The 18,354-nt window shown below is 43.1% G+C and overlaps 1 protein-coding gene across 1 annotated transcript in view; it reads right to left on the minus strand.

Annotated features, from left to right (window-relative positions):
• Positions 1-9,022: 9,022 nt before the first annotated feature.
• Positions 9,023-18,354, minus strand: part of NSG2 (neuronal vesicle trafficking associated 2) — a 105,878-nt gene continuing 96,546 nt past the window's right edge. The window contains exons 4-5 of the mRNA XM_069764089.1: positions 17,719-17,829; positions 9,023-12,861 (exon numbers count right to left, since the gene is read on the minus strand). Of these exons, the coding sequence (XP_069620190.1) occupies positions 12,670-12,861; positions 17,719-17,829 (303 nt within the window). The 3' untranslated portion in view covers positions 9,023-12,669. The remainder of the gene's footprint in view (positions 12,862-17,718; positions 17,830-18,354) is intronic.

Genomic DNA, 18,354 nt, shown 5'->3' on the forward strand with positions numbered 1-18,354 from the left:
TATTTTCCAAGCACTGCAAAATTACAAATTTTCGTAATATACTTCATTACGTTATTTTTCTTTCTTCTCACCCAAACACCATGTTGCAATACAGTTTCAATACTTAGGTTATGCTCCTTTAGAAGCTACTTTCCACTGCTGCTCACCATGATCCCATACACTAGATTAAAGCAATATAAAAAAGTGAATTGTCCTATCTGAGCACTAGGCTGGTGAGCAAAGATGCTCAGACAGTGGAATTCACATACAGACTGTTTCAATATAGTGCACCTTGCTGGGCAGCAAATGAAAGGAGCTTCTAAAGGTGCATTAAGTGGGCATTGAAATAGCTCTGCCGCATAGTGTTTGAGAAGGGAGCAAAATTAAGAATATTATTAAAAAAAATCATAATGTTCCAATGCCCAGAAGATAGCCAAATAAAAAAGCTTTCATTCTCATATGGAAACATTATGGCTACATAAGAATTTTGTACACATATATAAGAAAAACATACATAAAAACGACACGTGTGCAAAAAACAACACACCAGGGTCAACTGGACCCGCCACTACCCCAATTATTCATTTTTGGCGACGAGGGCCCGCAGGCCGCCTCCCATGTGCTGTGCTGGCATAGATATATAGATGACATTTTCTTTTTGTGGGACGGGACGGTGCAGCAGCTCGGGGATTTTATGGAGATGCTGAATCAGAATTCTTTGAACATCTTTCTAACCTATACTTATGACACTAAGAGAGTCAACTTTTTAGATGTCACTTTTGAGGTGAATGCTCATAGATCCATCCAAACAAATGTATGTCGTAAGCCCACATCTGTGAATTCTTTGATTCATGCATCCTCAGCTCATGTTCCATCTACTATTAGGGCCGTCCCGGTCGGACAGTTCCTCAGGATGAGGCAGATCTGTTCGTCGGATGCCAAATTTGAGGCACAGGCCTCTGACCTCAAATCTAGATTTACTGCACGTGGCTATTCTAACCGGTGCATTAAACATGGATATCGCAGGGCGAGGGCTACTCCACGCGGTGATCTTCTTAGGGGCACCAGAGCTCGTACACTTTCCACTAGTGATGGACCAATTCGGTTCATATCGACATTCAATCACGAATGGGAGGACATGCGGCAGATCCTTTCTAAACATTGGTCAATTTTGAGTACTGAGCCCTCTCTGGGGGCATCGGTGGGTGAATACTCCCTTATGACTGCACGGAGGTCCAAAAATTTGAAAGACCTCCTAGTCAGTAGTCACTATTTGCCAACCCCGAGGCATCCATTCGGTTCTAAAGGCCCTACTCCAGGATTTATACATTGCGGTCACTGTCTTGCCTGTTACGACCTGGTGGTAAGGACAATAATGGACCTGGTGGTTAAGAGCACACGGAATGACCTGATAGTTACTAATAATATAGGACGAGCTCTGAGACGTGGGAACTCTGCTGACCGCAATCCCTAATCCTATCACACACACTAGAAATAGCCGTGGATTGCTCCTAACGCTCCCTATGCAACTTGACACAGCCTAAGAAACTAGCTAGCCCTAGAGATAGAAAAATAAAGCCTACCTTGCCTCAGAGAAATTCCCCGAAGGAAAGGCAGCCCCCAACATATAATGACTGTGAGTAAAGATGAAAATTACAAACACAGAGATGAAATAGATTTAGCAAAATGAGGCCCGACTTACTGAACAGACAGAGGATAGGAAAGGTAACTTTGCGGTCAGCACAAAAAACTACAAAAGACCACGCAGAGGGCGCAAAAAGACCCTCCGCACCGACTCACGGTGCGGAGGCGCTCCCTCTGCGTCCCAGAGCTTCCAGCAAGCAAGACAAAATCAAAATAGCAAGCTGGACAGAAAAATAGCAAACCAGAGAAAAGCAAGCAGGAACTTAGCTTCTGCTGGGAAGACAGGTCACAAGAACGATCCAGGAGAGAACAAGACCAATACTGGAACATTGACAGGTGGCATGGAGCAACGATCTAAGTGGAGTTAAATAGAGCAGCCAGCTAACGAATTAAACTCGTCACCTGTGGAAGGAAACTAAGAAGCAGCAGCTCCACTCACAACCACCAGAGGAAGCCCATGGACAGAACCAGCCGAAGTACCATTCATGACCACAGGAGGGAGCTTGACAACAGAATTCACAACAGTACCCCCCCCTTGAGGAGGGGTCACCGAACCCTCACCAGAGCCCCCAGGCCGACCAGGACGAGCCAAATGAAAGGCACGAACCAGATCGGCAGCATGAACATCGGAGGCAAAGACCCAGGAATTATCTTCCTGACCATAACCCTCCCACTTGACCAGGTACTGGAGTTTGCGTCTCGAAATACGAGAATGCAAAATCTTATCCACCACATACTCCAACTCCCCCTCAACCAAAACCGGTTCAGGAGGATCAACGGATGGAACCAAAGGTGCCACGTATCTCCGCAACAATGACCTATGGAATACATTATGGATGGCAAAAGAAGCTGAAAGGGTCAAACGAAACGACACAGGATTGAGAATCTCAGAAATCTTATACAGACCAATGAAACGAGGCTTAAATATAGGAGAGGAAACCTTCATAGGAACATAACGAGACGACAACCAAACCAATTCCCCAACACGAAGTCGGGGACCCACACAGCGCCGGCGGTTAGCGAAACGTTGAGCCTTCTCCTGGGACAATGTCAAATTGTCCACCACATGAGTCCAAATCTGCTGCAACCTATCCACCACAGTATCTACACCAGGACAGTCCGAAGACTCAACCTGCCCTGAAGAGAAACGAGGATGGAAACCAGAATTGCAGAAAGACGGCGAAACCAGAGTAGCCGAGCTGGCCCGATTATTAAGGGCGAACTCAGCCAAAGGCAAAAAGGACACCCAATCATCCTGATCAGCAGAAACAAAGCATCTCAGATATGTTTCCAAAGTCTGATTAGTTCGTTCGGTTTGGCCATTTGTCTGAGGATGGAAAGCCGAGGAAAAAGACAAATCAATGCCCATCCTAGCACAAAAGGCTCGCCAAAACCTCGAAACAAACTGGGAACCTCTGTCCGAAACGATGTTCTCCGGAATGCCATGTAAACGAACCACATGCTGGAAAAACAATGGCACCAAATCAGAGGAGGAAGGCAATTTAGACAAGGGTACCAAATGGACCATCTTAGAGAAGCGATCACAAACCACCCAAATGACTGACATCTTTTGAGAGACAGGGAGATCCGAAATAAAATCCATAGAGATATGCGTCCAGGGCCTCTTCGGGACCAGCAAGGGCAAAAGCAACCCACTGGCACGAGAACAGCAGGGCTTAGCCCGAGCACAAGTCCCACAGGACTGCACAAAAGAACGCACATCCCGCGACAAAGACGGCCACCAAAAGGATCTAGCCACCAAATCTCTGGTACCAAAGATTCCAGGATGACCAGCCAACACCGAACAATGAACCTCAGAGATAACTCTACTAGTCCATTTATCAGGGACAAACAGTTTCTCCGCTGGGCAACGGTCAGGTCTATCAGCCTGAAATTTTTGCAGCACCCGCCACAAATCAGGGGAGATGGCAGACAAAATTACCCCCTCTTTGAGAATACCCGCCGGCTCAGGAACACCCGGAGAGTCGGGCACAAAACTCCTTGACAGGGCATCAGCCTTCACATTCTTAGAGCCTGGAAGGTACGAAACCACAAAATCAAAACGGGAGAAAAATAGCGACCAATGAGCCTGTCTAGGATTCAACCGTTTGGCAGACTCGAGATAAGTCAAATTCTTGTGATCCGTCAAGACCACCACGCGATGCTTGGCTCCTTCAAGCCAATGACGCCACTCCTCGAATACCCACTTCATGGCCAACAACTCTCGATTGCCAACATCATAATTACGCTCAGCAGGCGAAAACTTTCTAGAAAAGAAGGCACATGGTTTCATCACCGAGCCATCAGAAGTTCTTTGCGACAAAACAGCCCCTGCTCCAATCTCAGAAGCCTCAACCTCGACCTGAAAGGGAAGCGAAACATCTGGCTGGCACAACACAGGGGCAGAAGAAAAACGACGCTTCAACTCCTGAAAAGCCTCCACAGCCACAGAAGACCAATTGACCACATCAGCACCCTTCTTGGTCAAATCAGTCAACGGTTTAGCAACACTAGAAAAATCACTGATGAAGCGACGATAAAAATTAGCAAAGCCCAGGAACTTTTGCAAACTCTTCACAGATGTCGGCTGAGTCCAATCATAAATGGCCTGGACTTTAACAGGGTCCATCTCGATAGTAGAAAGGGAAAAAATGAAACCCAAAAATGAAACCTTCTGAACTCCAAAGAGACACTTTGACCCCTTCACAAACAAAGAATTTGCACGAAGGACCTGGAACACCATTCTGACCTGCTTCACACGAGACTCCCAATCATCTGAGAAGACCAAAATATCATCCAAATATACAATCAGGAATTTATCCAGGTACTCTCGGAAGATGTCATGCATAAAGGACTGAAATACTGATGGAGCATTGGAAAGCCCGAATGGCATAACCAGGTACTCAAAATGGCCCTCGGGCGTATTAAATGCTGTTTTCCATTCATCGCCCTGTTTAATACGCACAAGATTTTACGCACCACGAAGATATATCTTGGTGAACCAACTAGCCCCCTTAATCCGAGCAAATAAATCCGACAGCAGCGGCAAAGGATACTGAAATTTGACTGTGATCTTATTAAGAAGGTGGTAATCAATACAAGGTCTTGAAGAACCATCCTTCTTGGCCACAAAAAAGAACCCTGCTCCCAATGGTGACGACGACGGGCGAATATGACCCTTCTCCAAGGATTCCTTTACATAACTCCGCATAGCGGCGTGCTCTGGCACAGATATATTGAACAGTCGGCCCTTAGGAAACTTACTACCAGGAATCAAATTGATAGCACAATCGCAATCCCTATGAGGAGGTAGGGCACTGGATTTGGGCTCATCAAATACATCCCGGTAATCCGACAAAAACTCCGGGACTTCAGAAGGGGTGGATGACGAAATAGACAAAAATGGAACATCACCATGTACCCCCTGACAACCCCAGCTGGACACAGACATAGATTTCCAATCCAATACTGGATTATGGACCTGTAACCATGGCAACCCCAAAACGACCACATCATGCAGATTATGCAAACACCAAAAAGCGAATGTCCTCCTGATGTGCAGGAGCCATGCACATGGTCAATTGGGGCCAGTACTGAGGCTTATTCTTGGCCAAAGGCGTAGCATCAATTCCTCTCAATGGAATAGGATACTGCAAGGGCTCCAAGAAAAACCACAGCGCCTAGCAAACTCCAAGTCCATAAAATTCAGGGCAGCGCCTGAATCCACAAATGCCATAACAGAATAGGATGACAAAGAGCAAATCAGAGTAATGGACAAAAGAAATTTTGACTGTACCGTACCAATGGTGGCAGACCTAGCGAAACGCTTAGTGCGCTTAGGACAATCGGAGATAGCATGAGTGGAATCACCACAGTAAAAACACAGCCCATTCCGACGTCTGTGTTCTTGCCGTTCAGCTCTGGTCAAAGTCCTATCACATTGCATAGGCTCAGGTCTATGCTCAGATAATACCGCCAAATGGTGCACAGCTTTACGCTCACGCAAGCGTCGATCGATCTGAATGGCCAAAGACATAGACTCATTCAGACCAGCAGGCATGGGAAATCCCACCATGGCATCCTTAAGGGCTTCAGAGAGACCCTTTCTGAAAATTGCTGCCAGGGCACATTCATTCCACTGAGTGAGTACAGACCACTTCCTAAACTTCTGACAATACATCTCTACCTCATCCTGACCCTGACACAGAGCCAGCAAGATTTTCTCTGCCTGATCCACTGAATTAGGTTCATCATAAAGCAATCCGAGCGCCAGAAAAAACGCATCAACATCACGCAATGCCGGATCTCCTGGCGCAAGGGAAAATGCCCAGTCTTGAGGATCGCCACGTAATAAAGAAATAATGATTTTTACTTGTTGAACAGAGTCACCTGAGGAGCGAGGTTTCAAAGCAAGAAACAATTTACAATTATTTTTGAAATTCAGAAACTTAGATCTATCCCCAAAAAACAAATCAGGAATTGGAATCCTAGGCTCTAACATAGGTTTCTGAACCACAAAATCTTGAATGTTTTGTACCCTTGCAGTGAGATTATCCATACAAGAGGACAGACCTTGAATGTCCATATCTACACCTGTATCCTGAACCACCCAGAGGTAAAGGGGAAAAGAGAGACAAAACACACTGCAAAGAAAAAAAAATGGTATCAGCACTTCTCTTATCCCTCTATTGAGATGCATTAATACTTTGGGCCACCTGTACTGTTATGACCTGGTGGTAAGGACAATAATAGACGTGGTGGTTAAGAGCACACGGAATGACCTGATAGTTACTAATAATATAGGACGAGCTCTGAGACGTGGGAACTCTGCTGACCGCAATCCCTAATCCTATCACACACACTAGAAATAGCCGTGGATTGCTCCTAACGCTCCCTATGCAACTCGACACAGCCTAAGAAACTAGCTAGCCCTAGAGATAGAAAAATAAAGCCTACCTTGCCTCAGAGAAATTCCCCGAAGGAAAAGGCAGCCCCCCACATATAATGACTGTGAGTAAAGATGAAAATTACAAACACAGAGATGAAATAGATTTAGCAAAGTGAGGCCCGACTTACTGAACAGACAGAGGATAGGAAAGGTAACTTTGCGGTCAGCACAAAAAACTACAAAAGATCACGCAGAGGGCGCAAAAAGACCCTCCGCACCGACTCATGGTGCGGAGGCGCTCCCTCTGCCTCCCAGAGCTTCCAGCAAGCAAGACAAAATCAAAATAGCAAGCTGGACAGAAAAATAGCAAACCAGAGAAAAGCAAGCAGGAACTTAGCTTCTGCTGGGAAGACAGGTCACAAGAACGATCCAGGAGAGAACAAGACCAATACTGGAACATTGACAGGTGGCATGGAGCAATGATCTAAGTGGAGTTAAATAGAGCAGCCAGCTAACGAATTAACCTCGTCACCTGTGGAAGGAAACTCAGAAGCAGCAGCTCCACTCACAACCACCAGAGGAAGCCCATGGACAGAACCAGCCGAAGTACCATTCATGACCACAGGAGGGAGCTTGACAACAGAATTCACAACACTTGCCTGCGCAAATGCCCTGCGCTGCTCCACCTTCAGTAGCTCCGACGGGAGAAAAACGTTTGAAATCAGGCACAGGATTTCTTGTAGCAGCACAAACGTGATATATTATGCTACCTCTGGCTGCTCAAAAATTTACGTAGGGCTTACGTCAAGGGAGCTCAGAGTTAGGGTTCGTGAGCATGTGCGGGACATTTGCACGGCCAAGACAGCGGCCGATATTACCCTCCTCAAAACCGTCCCCCGTCATTTCAGACAACACCATAACAGTGATCCATCATCTTTTAAAGTGAGGGGGATTGATGTTATCCATTTGGGTATAAGAGGGGGGAATTATAAGAAAATTTTAGCACAGGTGGAAGCTAAATGGATCACAATACTGGACACTTTGACCCCTAGGGGTCTGAATGAATCCTTGTCCTTCTCCTTTTTTCCTTTTCCTTGTCCATTTTTGTGACCTTGATAGCCATATATTTATCATCACATCCTGATATTTATTCCTATTAGTTACCTACGTACATCTGCATAGGGTGTTTTTATGTTTTTGTTTTTATCTATTTTATGTTATTTTGTATACTAATTATTATATTTACACTTTTCAGTGGGACCTGTAATAGATGGGTCTGTTCCGGGATATTATTCCATACTGGTTGCGCCACTCAAATTGGTGTCGTGGAAGATATGATTGAGGACTCTGGAACTATCCGGCGGAGATAGAATTGTTTGAAACATGTATAAATAATCTTTATGTAATATATCTATATGTGATCGCTATCTCTGTACCTGTATTAACTTGTACCTCTGGATGTGCTTGCCACACCATTACTTTGATTAATCCACACTCGTGACTGGTGGCTGTGATCTACTAGTGTTTATCTATAGATTGGTGATTCAGTGGTTGTGCACATGCGCGCCGCGACCCCGGATTCCTGGGGTGCGGCGGCGCGTCTTTTTGCCTTGCTCGCACGCCCGGGGACTCTGTGTACTCCCCGCATGTGTGCAGTAACGCGTGATGTGACGCTCCTCTGCACTTCCAGGACCTGCGGTGTGCGGTGCGCATGTGCCGCTCTATAACCACCTGGATTGGCCCGGTTTCCCCATGTGACACACTCTTTGACCTTTAAAGGTCCTATTGATGAGCATTTTAAGCACTTCCCTTGATAAAGCGGTCGATTAGGGACGCGAAACGCGCATCGGGGGGCTTTCTTTGCACACCCAGTCCAGGACCCTTCTACCCCAGCTAGCGGTAAGTGTCTGCCGACCCTCTTTACTATTACTGCCCCGCTGTGGGGATCCACCTATGGGGGGTTTTCTTTTATTCCATCTGGCAGACACACTCACCAGTGCCATAGCATCTTTTTGCACATGCACCTTAGGAGTTTACTATTGTCAGGCACTTATAGATTGGGGTAGTGGCGGGTCCAGTTGACCCTGGTGTGTTGTTTTTTGCACACGTGTCGTTTTTATGTATGTTTTTCTTATATATGTGTATAATACTATCTGTATGTTCAATAAACTTTGATATATTTCTTATATATACCTAGTACAGCTCGTATTTTTCTCCTGGTTAAGCATGTGATTTTGAGTGGGTTTACTCTTTGTGCTTTTTGGGCTAATTTTTTGCCCTCCCTGCTGACGGGAATATGTCAGTGAGGTTTTCGTGGCTACTAAAATTAAGAATTTTACCCATTGAGAAAATCTAGCAAATTAGCTAAAAATTAATAAGCTGCAAGAAAAAAATCAATGTAAAAAATATCTGTTCGAATAGTATTTATCAGTGTGTTTTAGACTTTTGATGTTACTCTGTGTTTCTTCTGATCAGTTCTTCATAAATAATGTATAAGCCATTAGCCACAACTCAGACACATCCAGCTTTATTTTCCTGTCAGAAAAGAGTGCAAGGATTACATCAAAATACTCCAGTCTCTGCTAGCTACTAACAAGAAACACACCACAGAATTAGAAACTACTGAAAGGGCAGATGTTAATATACATAGTGACAGGTGAGAAATAGTAGTGTAGAGACGTCCATTAGAGAATTTGGCACTATAGTCTCGGAACAGCACATACTACACCTTCATCTCAGGTTTATGGGGTACATATGGCAGCATATCACAGTTCAGAAAGCTCTACGCAGTTCTAACTACAAAAGAAACGATAGAAATCTGAAGAAATGCATGAAAAATCTCGAACTAGACTTATAAAAAGAACAAAACTCCAGGTTAACGAACAACAATGCATACATCATCATGATATTTCTTTTTTAGGAACGTAATGAATGTTGCGCTAGCTTAAAGGTAATACACGTGTTGGCCTAACCCTCGACTGCGAACAATATAACTGGGTGTTAATTAATTTACAAAAATGCAATTATGGCTTATGAAAATGTATTGTACAAAGTCTATCTAGGCATGTAAATGTTTACTTTTCGTATGTCACAGCAACTTGCAATCATTGTAGTGACCTTTCTATTGAACACTTTAAGCATAACAGGTTTAGAAAGAATGAAAAGAGTGGCGTGGCCTTGAGAAAGCGCCAAAAATCATTGTTATTTCTCTCCTACACAAATGCGTGTAGGAAACGACACAGTAAAGCTCCTCCAGGCCCAGGTTATGCCTCTAGTGTAATCTTGGTACATCATGATGTCATAGTAAACTTAGATCTTTTACGTGTTCAGTACAAATTGAGGACAACTGAAGGTTACATCAATATATTATCTTATATATTTTTAGTAAAACATTTGACTTTACTCATATTAGGAGATTTAGCTGGGTGTATTGTACTCAGCCCCAAGGTGTTGTAAGTTTGGTTTAGTAGAACAATGACTCAAAATGATTCTTAATATGTACAGTTAAAGAGAGTTGCCGGAAACAGAAAAAAGGATATTTCATAATGTATTCCCAAATACCATAAATTGGCAAATCACACATTGTCTATGAAGGTAATTACTGCAGTACATTAAAATGGTTGCCATATTTTTACACTTAGAGAAAGCTGCCCTAGAACGTTATTAGGACAGTGTCACAAACGGGTTTGCGTCCTCCTGGGAGACTTGGGGTTAGAAAGTCACTACATATTGTGAATCGCAGATCTTCCATTTAGCTGATGTATTTGTGTTTCATGTTAAATGGATTTAGTTTCCTTTGGTGCTCAAGAATTTGACAACCCTTTCTATGCTGGTTAGAAACTTGCAGCTTGATCTCACAGCTGTCCCTGACCTGGTCATTTCCTCTCCTATAAAATCTGGGCAGACCTTCTCTTCCTTGTCAGTGAAAGCTTTGCTTCCTAGCTTCTTAGAGATGCTGTGCTGAAATGGAGATTGTAGTTGCTACTGGAGATTGTTGTTTTCTATTTTGGGTGTATGCTTTCCTCGTTGTAATATTCCCATTTGGTTATTACTTTCCTATCCCTCCCTGTATAACTGTCTACCTTTGGTGAGTGTTTTTATATGTTTGTTGCTTTCTGTTATCCATGTTTGTCTTACATGTTAATTCACTGGCATTTCTGTCCCAGGCCGTCTGGGGGAGAAGGAGGGGACAGCTTAGGGAATAACAGGAGAACTGTAAGGCTGGTGACCAAAACCTCCTCACCCTTAGAGGTACCTTTGGGAGCATCGATAGTTAGGTCTCCAGTCCTAGGGATGGTTCAGGGCCCCTTTCCCTAATCATGTGCAGCCACTGCATTACAGACAGGTTCAAGTGAGCATATGCAAAAGGAAGCTTAGCCATAAGCTGTGCTCCCTGTGGATATTCTGGTCTAATACTGGAGATACCAAGAATACTGAAGTAAGAAGGGTCTGCTCACACTGCTGTCTCCCCTTTCATTCTGATTTAATTCTTGAGATACCAAGGGGTGCTGAGGTGAAAAGAGGATGATCACACTGCTGCGTCTACCTTGTCTATCTGATCTAATAATGGAGATAACAGGAGTACCAAGGTAAGAAGGGGCTGCTCACACTGCTGTCCTCCCTGCCTTTCTGATCTAATACTGGATATAACATGAATGCTGAAGTGAAAAGAGGCTGCTCACCGTCCTATCTACCTTGTTTATCTAATATAATACTGGAAATAACTGGAGTGCTAAGGTAAGAAGGGACTGCTCACACTGCTGCCCACCCTTTCCTTCTGATCTTATACTGTAGATAACAGGAGTGCTAATGTAAGAAGAGGACGCTCACGCTGCTGTCCACCCTGTATCTGAGATTATCCTGCAAACACCAGTGGTGCTAAGGTAAGAGGCTGCTCACACTGCGGCCCACCCTCTCTATCTGATCTACTACTGGAGATAATAGGGATGCTGAGGTAAGAAAAGGCAGCTATGACCTGGAGATAACTTACACCACATACTTTCAAGCTAACTCCAGGTCACAGCAGTGAAGCTATCTTCTGCATATGCTCACTGGCACTTGTCCTCAGATTCTAACACAGGTTTTTGTCAAGGTAACAAAATAACAACCATTTTAATTGTATATCGATTACCTCAAAAGATTTTGTTTAAAACGATATTTCCATTATTTAATTATTTTCTTTAAACTGGGTATAATATACCTGTCTGAATGCGACCATAGTGTTGGCACATCTCCGTTGCGTTATAGTTACTCAGTTAGAAATGTATTAGTCCATATATGTTGATATTCCTATCTGACATCATGATCTCTTTTACATATTTTCTATATTATATTACATTTCTGAACTCTAGAGAAATCCACGTATTGCACTTCGAAATGCTTTTCCAAATTAAAGCGTAAAATATTCCCTTGGCTACTACTGTACAGTGAAAAGGGCCCATTAAAATGAATAATTATGATACTTATACTCCCATCAATTTCCATATATATCAATTTATTTTTGCCTACAGCTTGACACATTATGTATTCTTCTCTTCAAATGACCCAGTCCCGGAGTAGTTGTAGCAATCAATGGAACTTGCGATTTTATGATAATATAATCCATCTGAGCTTTGCTTCCTAATGTATATATTTATGAATATCTGTAATAGCAATCCTTACATCACATAACTCCTGTATGGATCCTTACTTCTGCCTCAAATCTATTGCATTTCCATAACATTGGTGAAGGTAGCTGTACATTTTATTACTCCTGTCCATACTTTAGTGGATCTAGCTTTCCCCACACACAGCAACATTGCCAACTCACAAAAAACAATGACTATTATAACTGAGCAATAAGCAAGCCATTCATGTGCATATGACTGCATCTTTCAACAGATTAAATTTGGCAATGTTAAAAAAAAAATATATATATATTTTTTGCACTTTTTTTTTCTTCCTGTTTTTACATTGCAGATTGACAATAAACATTGAACATGCCTTTGTACAAGGTTGTGAATCGGTTACAAATTAATGATAACAATGCACAAAAAGGAAACATCTCGCTGTTCGTTGAAGACTCTCGCAAGTTTTTAGCTTTGCATCTAGAATGCGGCACCTCATCTGAGCCGTGGGATCAGTCTGGGATCACTGATGTCCCTTGTCTGGTTGACCTTCTAGTGACCTTCAGTTTTACTAGCCTTGGTGTCATGATTCATGGATCCCGAAGAAAGCCACGGAGAGACAGATCTTGAGCTTGTTTGCTTGGCCATGCTGTAATGGCTAATTACGGTGTAAAACCTTCCTCGTGAGTTGGAATCCTGCGCTGAGTAGTAGGCATCCAGTGAGGAGGGTATGCACCTCTTATGCTGCCAATTGAAAAAAAAAATCATTTAAGGCTTCAGGAATAGTTTACATAAATTTTGCTTGCATGTCTGGACATTAGGGCCTAAATGGAAAATTGGTGTCCACCAAACCACAACAGCAACCCCCCAAGATAAAGTGGCCAGCACGTGCCACATCCAAAAAGTGAATGAATTAATCGGTGGCTGTGCATGTGTTTCTTTCTCTCTGCTGACATTTATGGATGGTAAAGAAAACAATTTAGCAATGTAAAGAAATGGCTGTAATAGTGCTGTAATACTGATTACATTGATGCCTTTGTTACCTGCAATATTGAAATTAAAGCAGCATTGTCAAAACATACATTTATGGCATGAATGCTTGACTATTTTTCTTTAAAGAGAACCTGCCTGTAGGATTTTGTAATGTAAAGACATGGCTGTAATGACGATGCAATACTGATTACATTGATACCTTTGGTGAAGAAATCGGCTTTGTTCTTCTTTAATCACCATTTGAAGCTTTGTGCTGAGCAGATGTTGGTGCACAGGGGCGGGACCGTGCACTGGGTCTTCTCCTCCCTGTCTGTGACTTTCTGCCTGCCTCCTCTGTATGAAATCTCAACAGTGACCTGTTATTCACAGACCGGTGACAGGCAGAGGGCTTGGGGATCACAGACAGGGAGGAGAAGACCCCTTGGACTGTCCGGCCCTTGTGCACCGAAAGCTAATTAACAGAAAGCTCCAAATGCTGATTACAGAAGAACCACAAAGCGGATTTCTTCCTCAAAGTTATCAATGTAGTCATTATTACAGCCTCATTACAGCCATTATAGTATAAAGGTGCCATACTGCCCATACTCACCACCAACTCCGTGTCTACACCTTCAGGGGATGTGATTGTTGCTAGATTATTAGACATGTAATAGTACAAAAATCCAAGTGCCAATGGCCATATTGCCTTGGTGCTTACATGCTCAAGGGATGTGATTGACCTCAGGTATGTAAATGTCTATATTTTTATATTTCATGTGCTAATTATTACCTTTCAGCGATGTTTTACCACATTTTATTATGTTATTTTTAAATAGATTTTTCATAAATAAAGATACCGTATATACTTTTGTGATGTATTTTTGTCTGTGTAGCTTCTATATTGGGAAGGTCCAACTGTATAAGGTAATGGAATATATTGGGATCATTGACCCTACCACTCACTGTTGGCATTCCTCATTAATCCCTTTCCGACATCGGGTGCAATACTATGCCAATGATGGACTCCCCGTTTGTTCCAGGTACATGTCAATATAAACAGCAGACATGTGCCCGCAACAGCCGTGGTTGGAATCACACCTGCGGCTGTTAACTATTTAAATGTCGCTGTCAATCTCTGACAGCGACAATTAACTCGCGCTTACCTGAAGTGCGTCAGAAATCCAGCCCATTTTAGCATTTAGTGAACATGGTAAAAAAAAAAACCAACAACTGTGGAATTGCACTTTTTTTTTACAATTTCACCACACTTGGAATTTGTTCCCGTTTTCCAGTACACGATATGTTAAAACCAATGATGTAGTTCAAAAGTACAAGTCATCCCGCAAAAAAACAAGCCCTCACATGGCCATTTTGACTGAAAAATAAAAAAGTTATGGCTCTGGGAGGAAGGGGAGCGAAAAACAAAAACGCAAAAACTGAAATACCCCTGGTCGTGAAGGGGTTAATAAGACAAACCTAAAATGGAAACTGGGATTCGAGTTAATTCACACTATTAACATGGTCACTCAAATAAAACTACCTCAGAAAAATTCTTTTGGTAAGTTGGCATTATTAATAGGATTTTTTCAAGGAGGAATAACATTTTACAGGTTTTTTAAGGCAAATTGTTAATATGCATATTGAGAAGCTCCTAGTACTGATGCTACAAATTCTTTTTTCGTTTAGAAAGGCTAAAATTCTGTATTCATTTTTACGGGAATCTGTCAAATGGTTTGTTACACTAATACCTCCTTGCCCCGTCACCATTTTACCCCTCTCTTAGGGTATCCACACCTCAGGGGTATTTCAAGGGGTCCCATCTGTGCCAAACAACTTAAATGCAGCTGTCAGTGATTGACTGCAGCATTTAAGAGGTTATACAGGTGAGATATGACCTTTCTCTGATCGCTGCTGATGTAGGCCCATGTTGGCTAAATAATACAGCTGAAACTAGCTGGGTATGGTTGTCCTGACCCCACATAAAACAGTGCCACCCAAAATTCGTTGTACAAGTAGTGCACAGATATATAAGAGAAAATTCTGTCTCTCGGCAGCTAGCACTAGAGTAAGGCTGGTTTCACATTTGCGGACGAGGGCTATGCGGAGGGCTGCATAGTTCCTCCGTTAAGCCCCACCCACTGCAGCGCCTCTTCCTACGTCGGCATGTGTCCTGTGTAGCTTATCTTTAACATTGGGTACGCAGGCCATGCGGATGTATGTGGATGTCTCCGCATGCGTCGTTTTGATGCTGCGCCAACCGCAACAAAATGCAACATGTTGCATTCGACGCAGGTTGGCGCAGCATCAAAACAACGCATGCGGACACATCCACATACATCCGCATGGCCTGCGTACCCATTGTTAAAGATAGAGTACGCAGGACACATGCCGACATAGGCAGAGCTGAAGGAAGAGGCGCAGCAGTGGGCGGTGCTTAACGGAGGAACTACGCAGCCCTCCGCAAAGCCCTCGTCCGCAAATGTGAAACCAGCCTAAGAAAGCGGAGTGCGGAGGATCTGACACACATTGTCCCCGCCATGTTTTCAAAGTGTTTTCTCTGAAATTCCTCAGCATTTCAGTGTAATAAAACATACACGGCTGTGCAACTTTGATTTATACTACCTGTGGTTCGGGTATCATGAATCTCTTGCCACATTCCCTTTAATGGGAATATGTCAGCAGATTTGTGTCATGTAATGTGAGAACAGCATAATGTAGAGACAGCAATGAGTAATTTACTAGGCTGTAGTTTCAATAAAAATCATTGTTTTATCAGCAGGAAATTATCACTAGAGGACCAGTTGTCTTGTGCCATGTAGTCATTCACCAGCGGTGACATCATCACGGTCGGGCTGAACTGAGGTGACCTCTGGACCGTGGAAAAAAGCCAGTGATGATGTCACCGCTGGTGAATGATGCTGCGCTCCCAGCAGCTCATTCACCAGTGGTTTTCAGCCGGGACGGTCGCATCTTGGCACCATCCTGGTTGAAAACTGTATATCCCCAGAAATGGAATACGGCGTAGGACACAATGACGGACAGGTATGGGTATATTTCTGGTTTATTACTTTACTTTTATTACAGGAGATCGAGAGCATCAGCGAATTAGGTGTGGCAGCTAATAGATGTGCCCTTTCTGGGCAGCTGCCGGCTGCTGTTTTTAGGATGGGGGGCCTATATCAATGGCCCCTTATGAGCCTGAGAATAGCAGCCCCCAGCTGTGTGCTTTAGCAAGGCTGGTTGTCAAAAATGGGGAACCTCACGCCATTTTTTTATTATTTATTTAAATAATTTAAAAAACAGCATGGGGACCCCTCTATTTTTGATAACGAACCTTGCAGAAGCTGACAGCTGGGGGTTGCAGCCTGGTTGTCTGGTTGGTTAATAAAATAGGGGGCAACTCACATTGGGTTTTTCATTCATTTATTACTGAACGATCGCAGCCGGTGGCTGTGGAATACCCCGATCATCTGCACCTACTGTCACTGTTATTAGCGACAGCAGGTGTTGGATGATGAGGGTGTGGGATGATGGGTGTCATTGGGACTTTAATATAATGCTCATCATTCTCTTCTGCTCGCCGGTAGAGCAGGGGAGAATGATGACAGCTGGATTCAGCACCAGCCTCCGGGGAACAGCGCTTACTGTAGCACTTCTTCCCTGAACATGGATATCTCTGGTACCATTTTTTCCAGTGCCGGAATTATATGGACGTGTGAAACCGGCCTAAAGGAGTTTTTCACTATTAGTAGCTGCATCAGTGACAGTATATCTGCCACTGCAGATGGCACAAGCAATTGAGCTCAGTGATTAGCTGCGCAGTGATGTGTGCTATTGACGTGACCTCACTGCTGCAGCCAACACACAGCGGAGAAGCGATGGAAAGCCGGCACTGGACCTGAGGAGGGTGAGTTCTATCTAATTTTATTATTTTAACACAAAGGATGAAAACATAAAAGTTGAAAACCCTTTTTAATGGAAATCTGTCTCATAGTATCTGCTATGGAATCTGGGAGCAATATTATATAGAGGCAGCTAACCTGATTCCAACGATGTGTCACTTACTGCACTGCTTGGTGTAGTTGTGATTGAATCCCTGTTTTCTCTAACCCCACCCACACCCCTGATTGGCCGCTTCCTGTGTACACTGTATATTGTCGGCAAGCTGCCAATCAGTGGTGGAGGCGGGGTTACACAGATTAGCTGAACTTCCATGCATATGAGACCTAGTCCTGCAGTGATAATCTCCTGCTGATAAAATACTAATTGATGTGAAACTACAGAAATATCCTGAGCAAGTGTATATCCATGGAATCAGAGTCTCTGTCCCTACATTATTCTGCTCTCATACTAATTAGCCAAAATTTGCTGGCATATTCCCTTTAAGAAGTGAATAAAGATTATTAAGTTCCAGTGCAAAGGAACAATACATATCTAGAGCCAGATTTCATGTATGATGGAATTACCTAGCTAATGATAATTCCTTTGGTTATTTACAAAACTATACTTAGGACTACTGTTCTTATTAACGATTTAATAGATTTTTTTTATCCCTAAAATATGTCTGTCATTTTTAATATTTCATAGGTTAGCATTGAATTTTTTTTATAAACCGGAATGATAGCATACCTTGTATACAAATCCATCTGGGCAGCTGTGATCATATGTGAAGGCTTTGTAGACCACAAGGAATACTATGCACGCAAGAAAAGCCAATGCCAGGCTTATTAGGATGGTGACCTAGAGGAAAAAGAAGTAGAGTCATAAATAAAAATGTATTTTTTCCAACAAAATAAAAAAAACCTATTCGAAAGTGATCGGCGCAGTCCTTAGGATCCCGTTGACGTATTAATTTGAAAAAACTTCAATGGGAAAGATGTTGTTTTCAAGAGTCTGCTCTGCCCCTGGGATACAAAAGAAGGACACTATAGTACTGAAAGGATTACCATCGAGAGGAGGGAAATTGACAGCTTCCCTTTTGTAGCTCCTAAGAATGAAGACAAGTAAACATCATTAGGACCTGAGAGCTCTTCTGATCTTCCTGGAACCTGACATCACGTCTTTCTCTGCATGGCCTTTTGATAATGCATCATGAATGAAATTACATAGCGCATCTCTAGGTTTTTGAAGGAAAAAAAAGCTTTTCAAGGAGATTGTACTTTCAGCACATCTTCGTAAGCGTAGAAAAATCAAGAGATTACATGTAAACCCGCAAACCCCCACCTCCACCGAACGCGCACAATATGATGTATTTCCAGAAGTAGT

Source organism: Ranitomeya imitator, chromosome 4 (assembly GCF_032444005.1).
Source record: "Ranitomeya imitator isolate aRanImi1 chromosome 4, aRanImi1.pri, whole genome shotgun sequence".
NCBI lineage: Eukaryota > Metazoa > Chordata > Amphibia > Anura > Dendrobatidae > Ranitomeya > Ranitomeya imitator.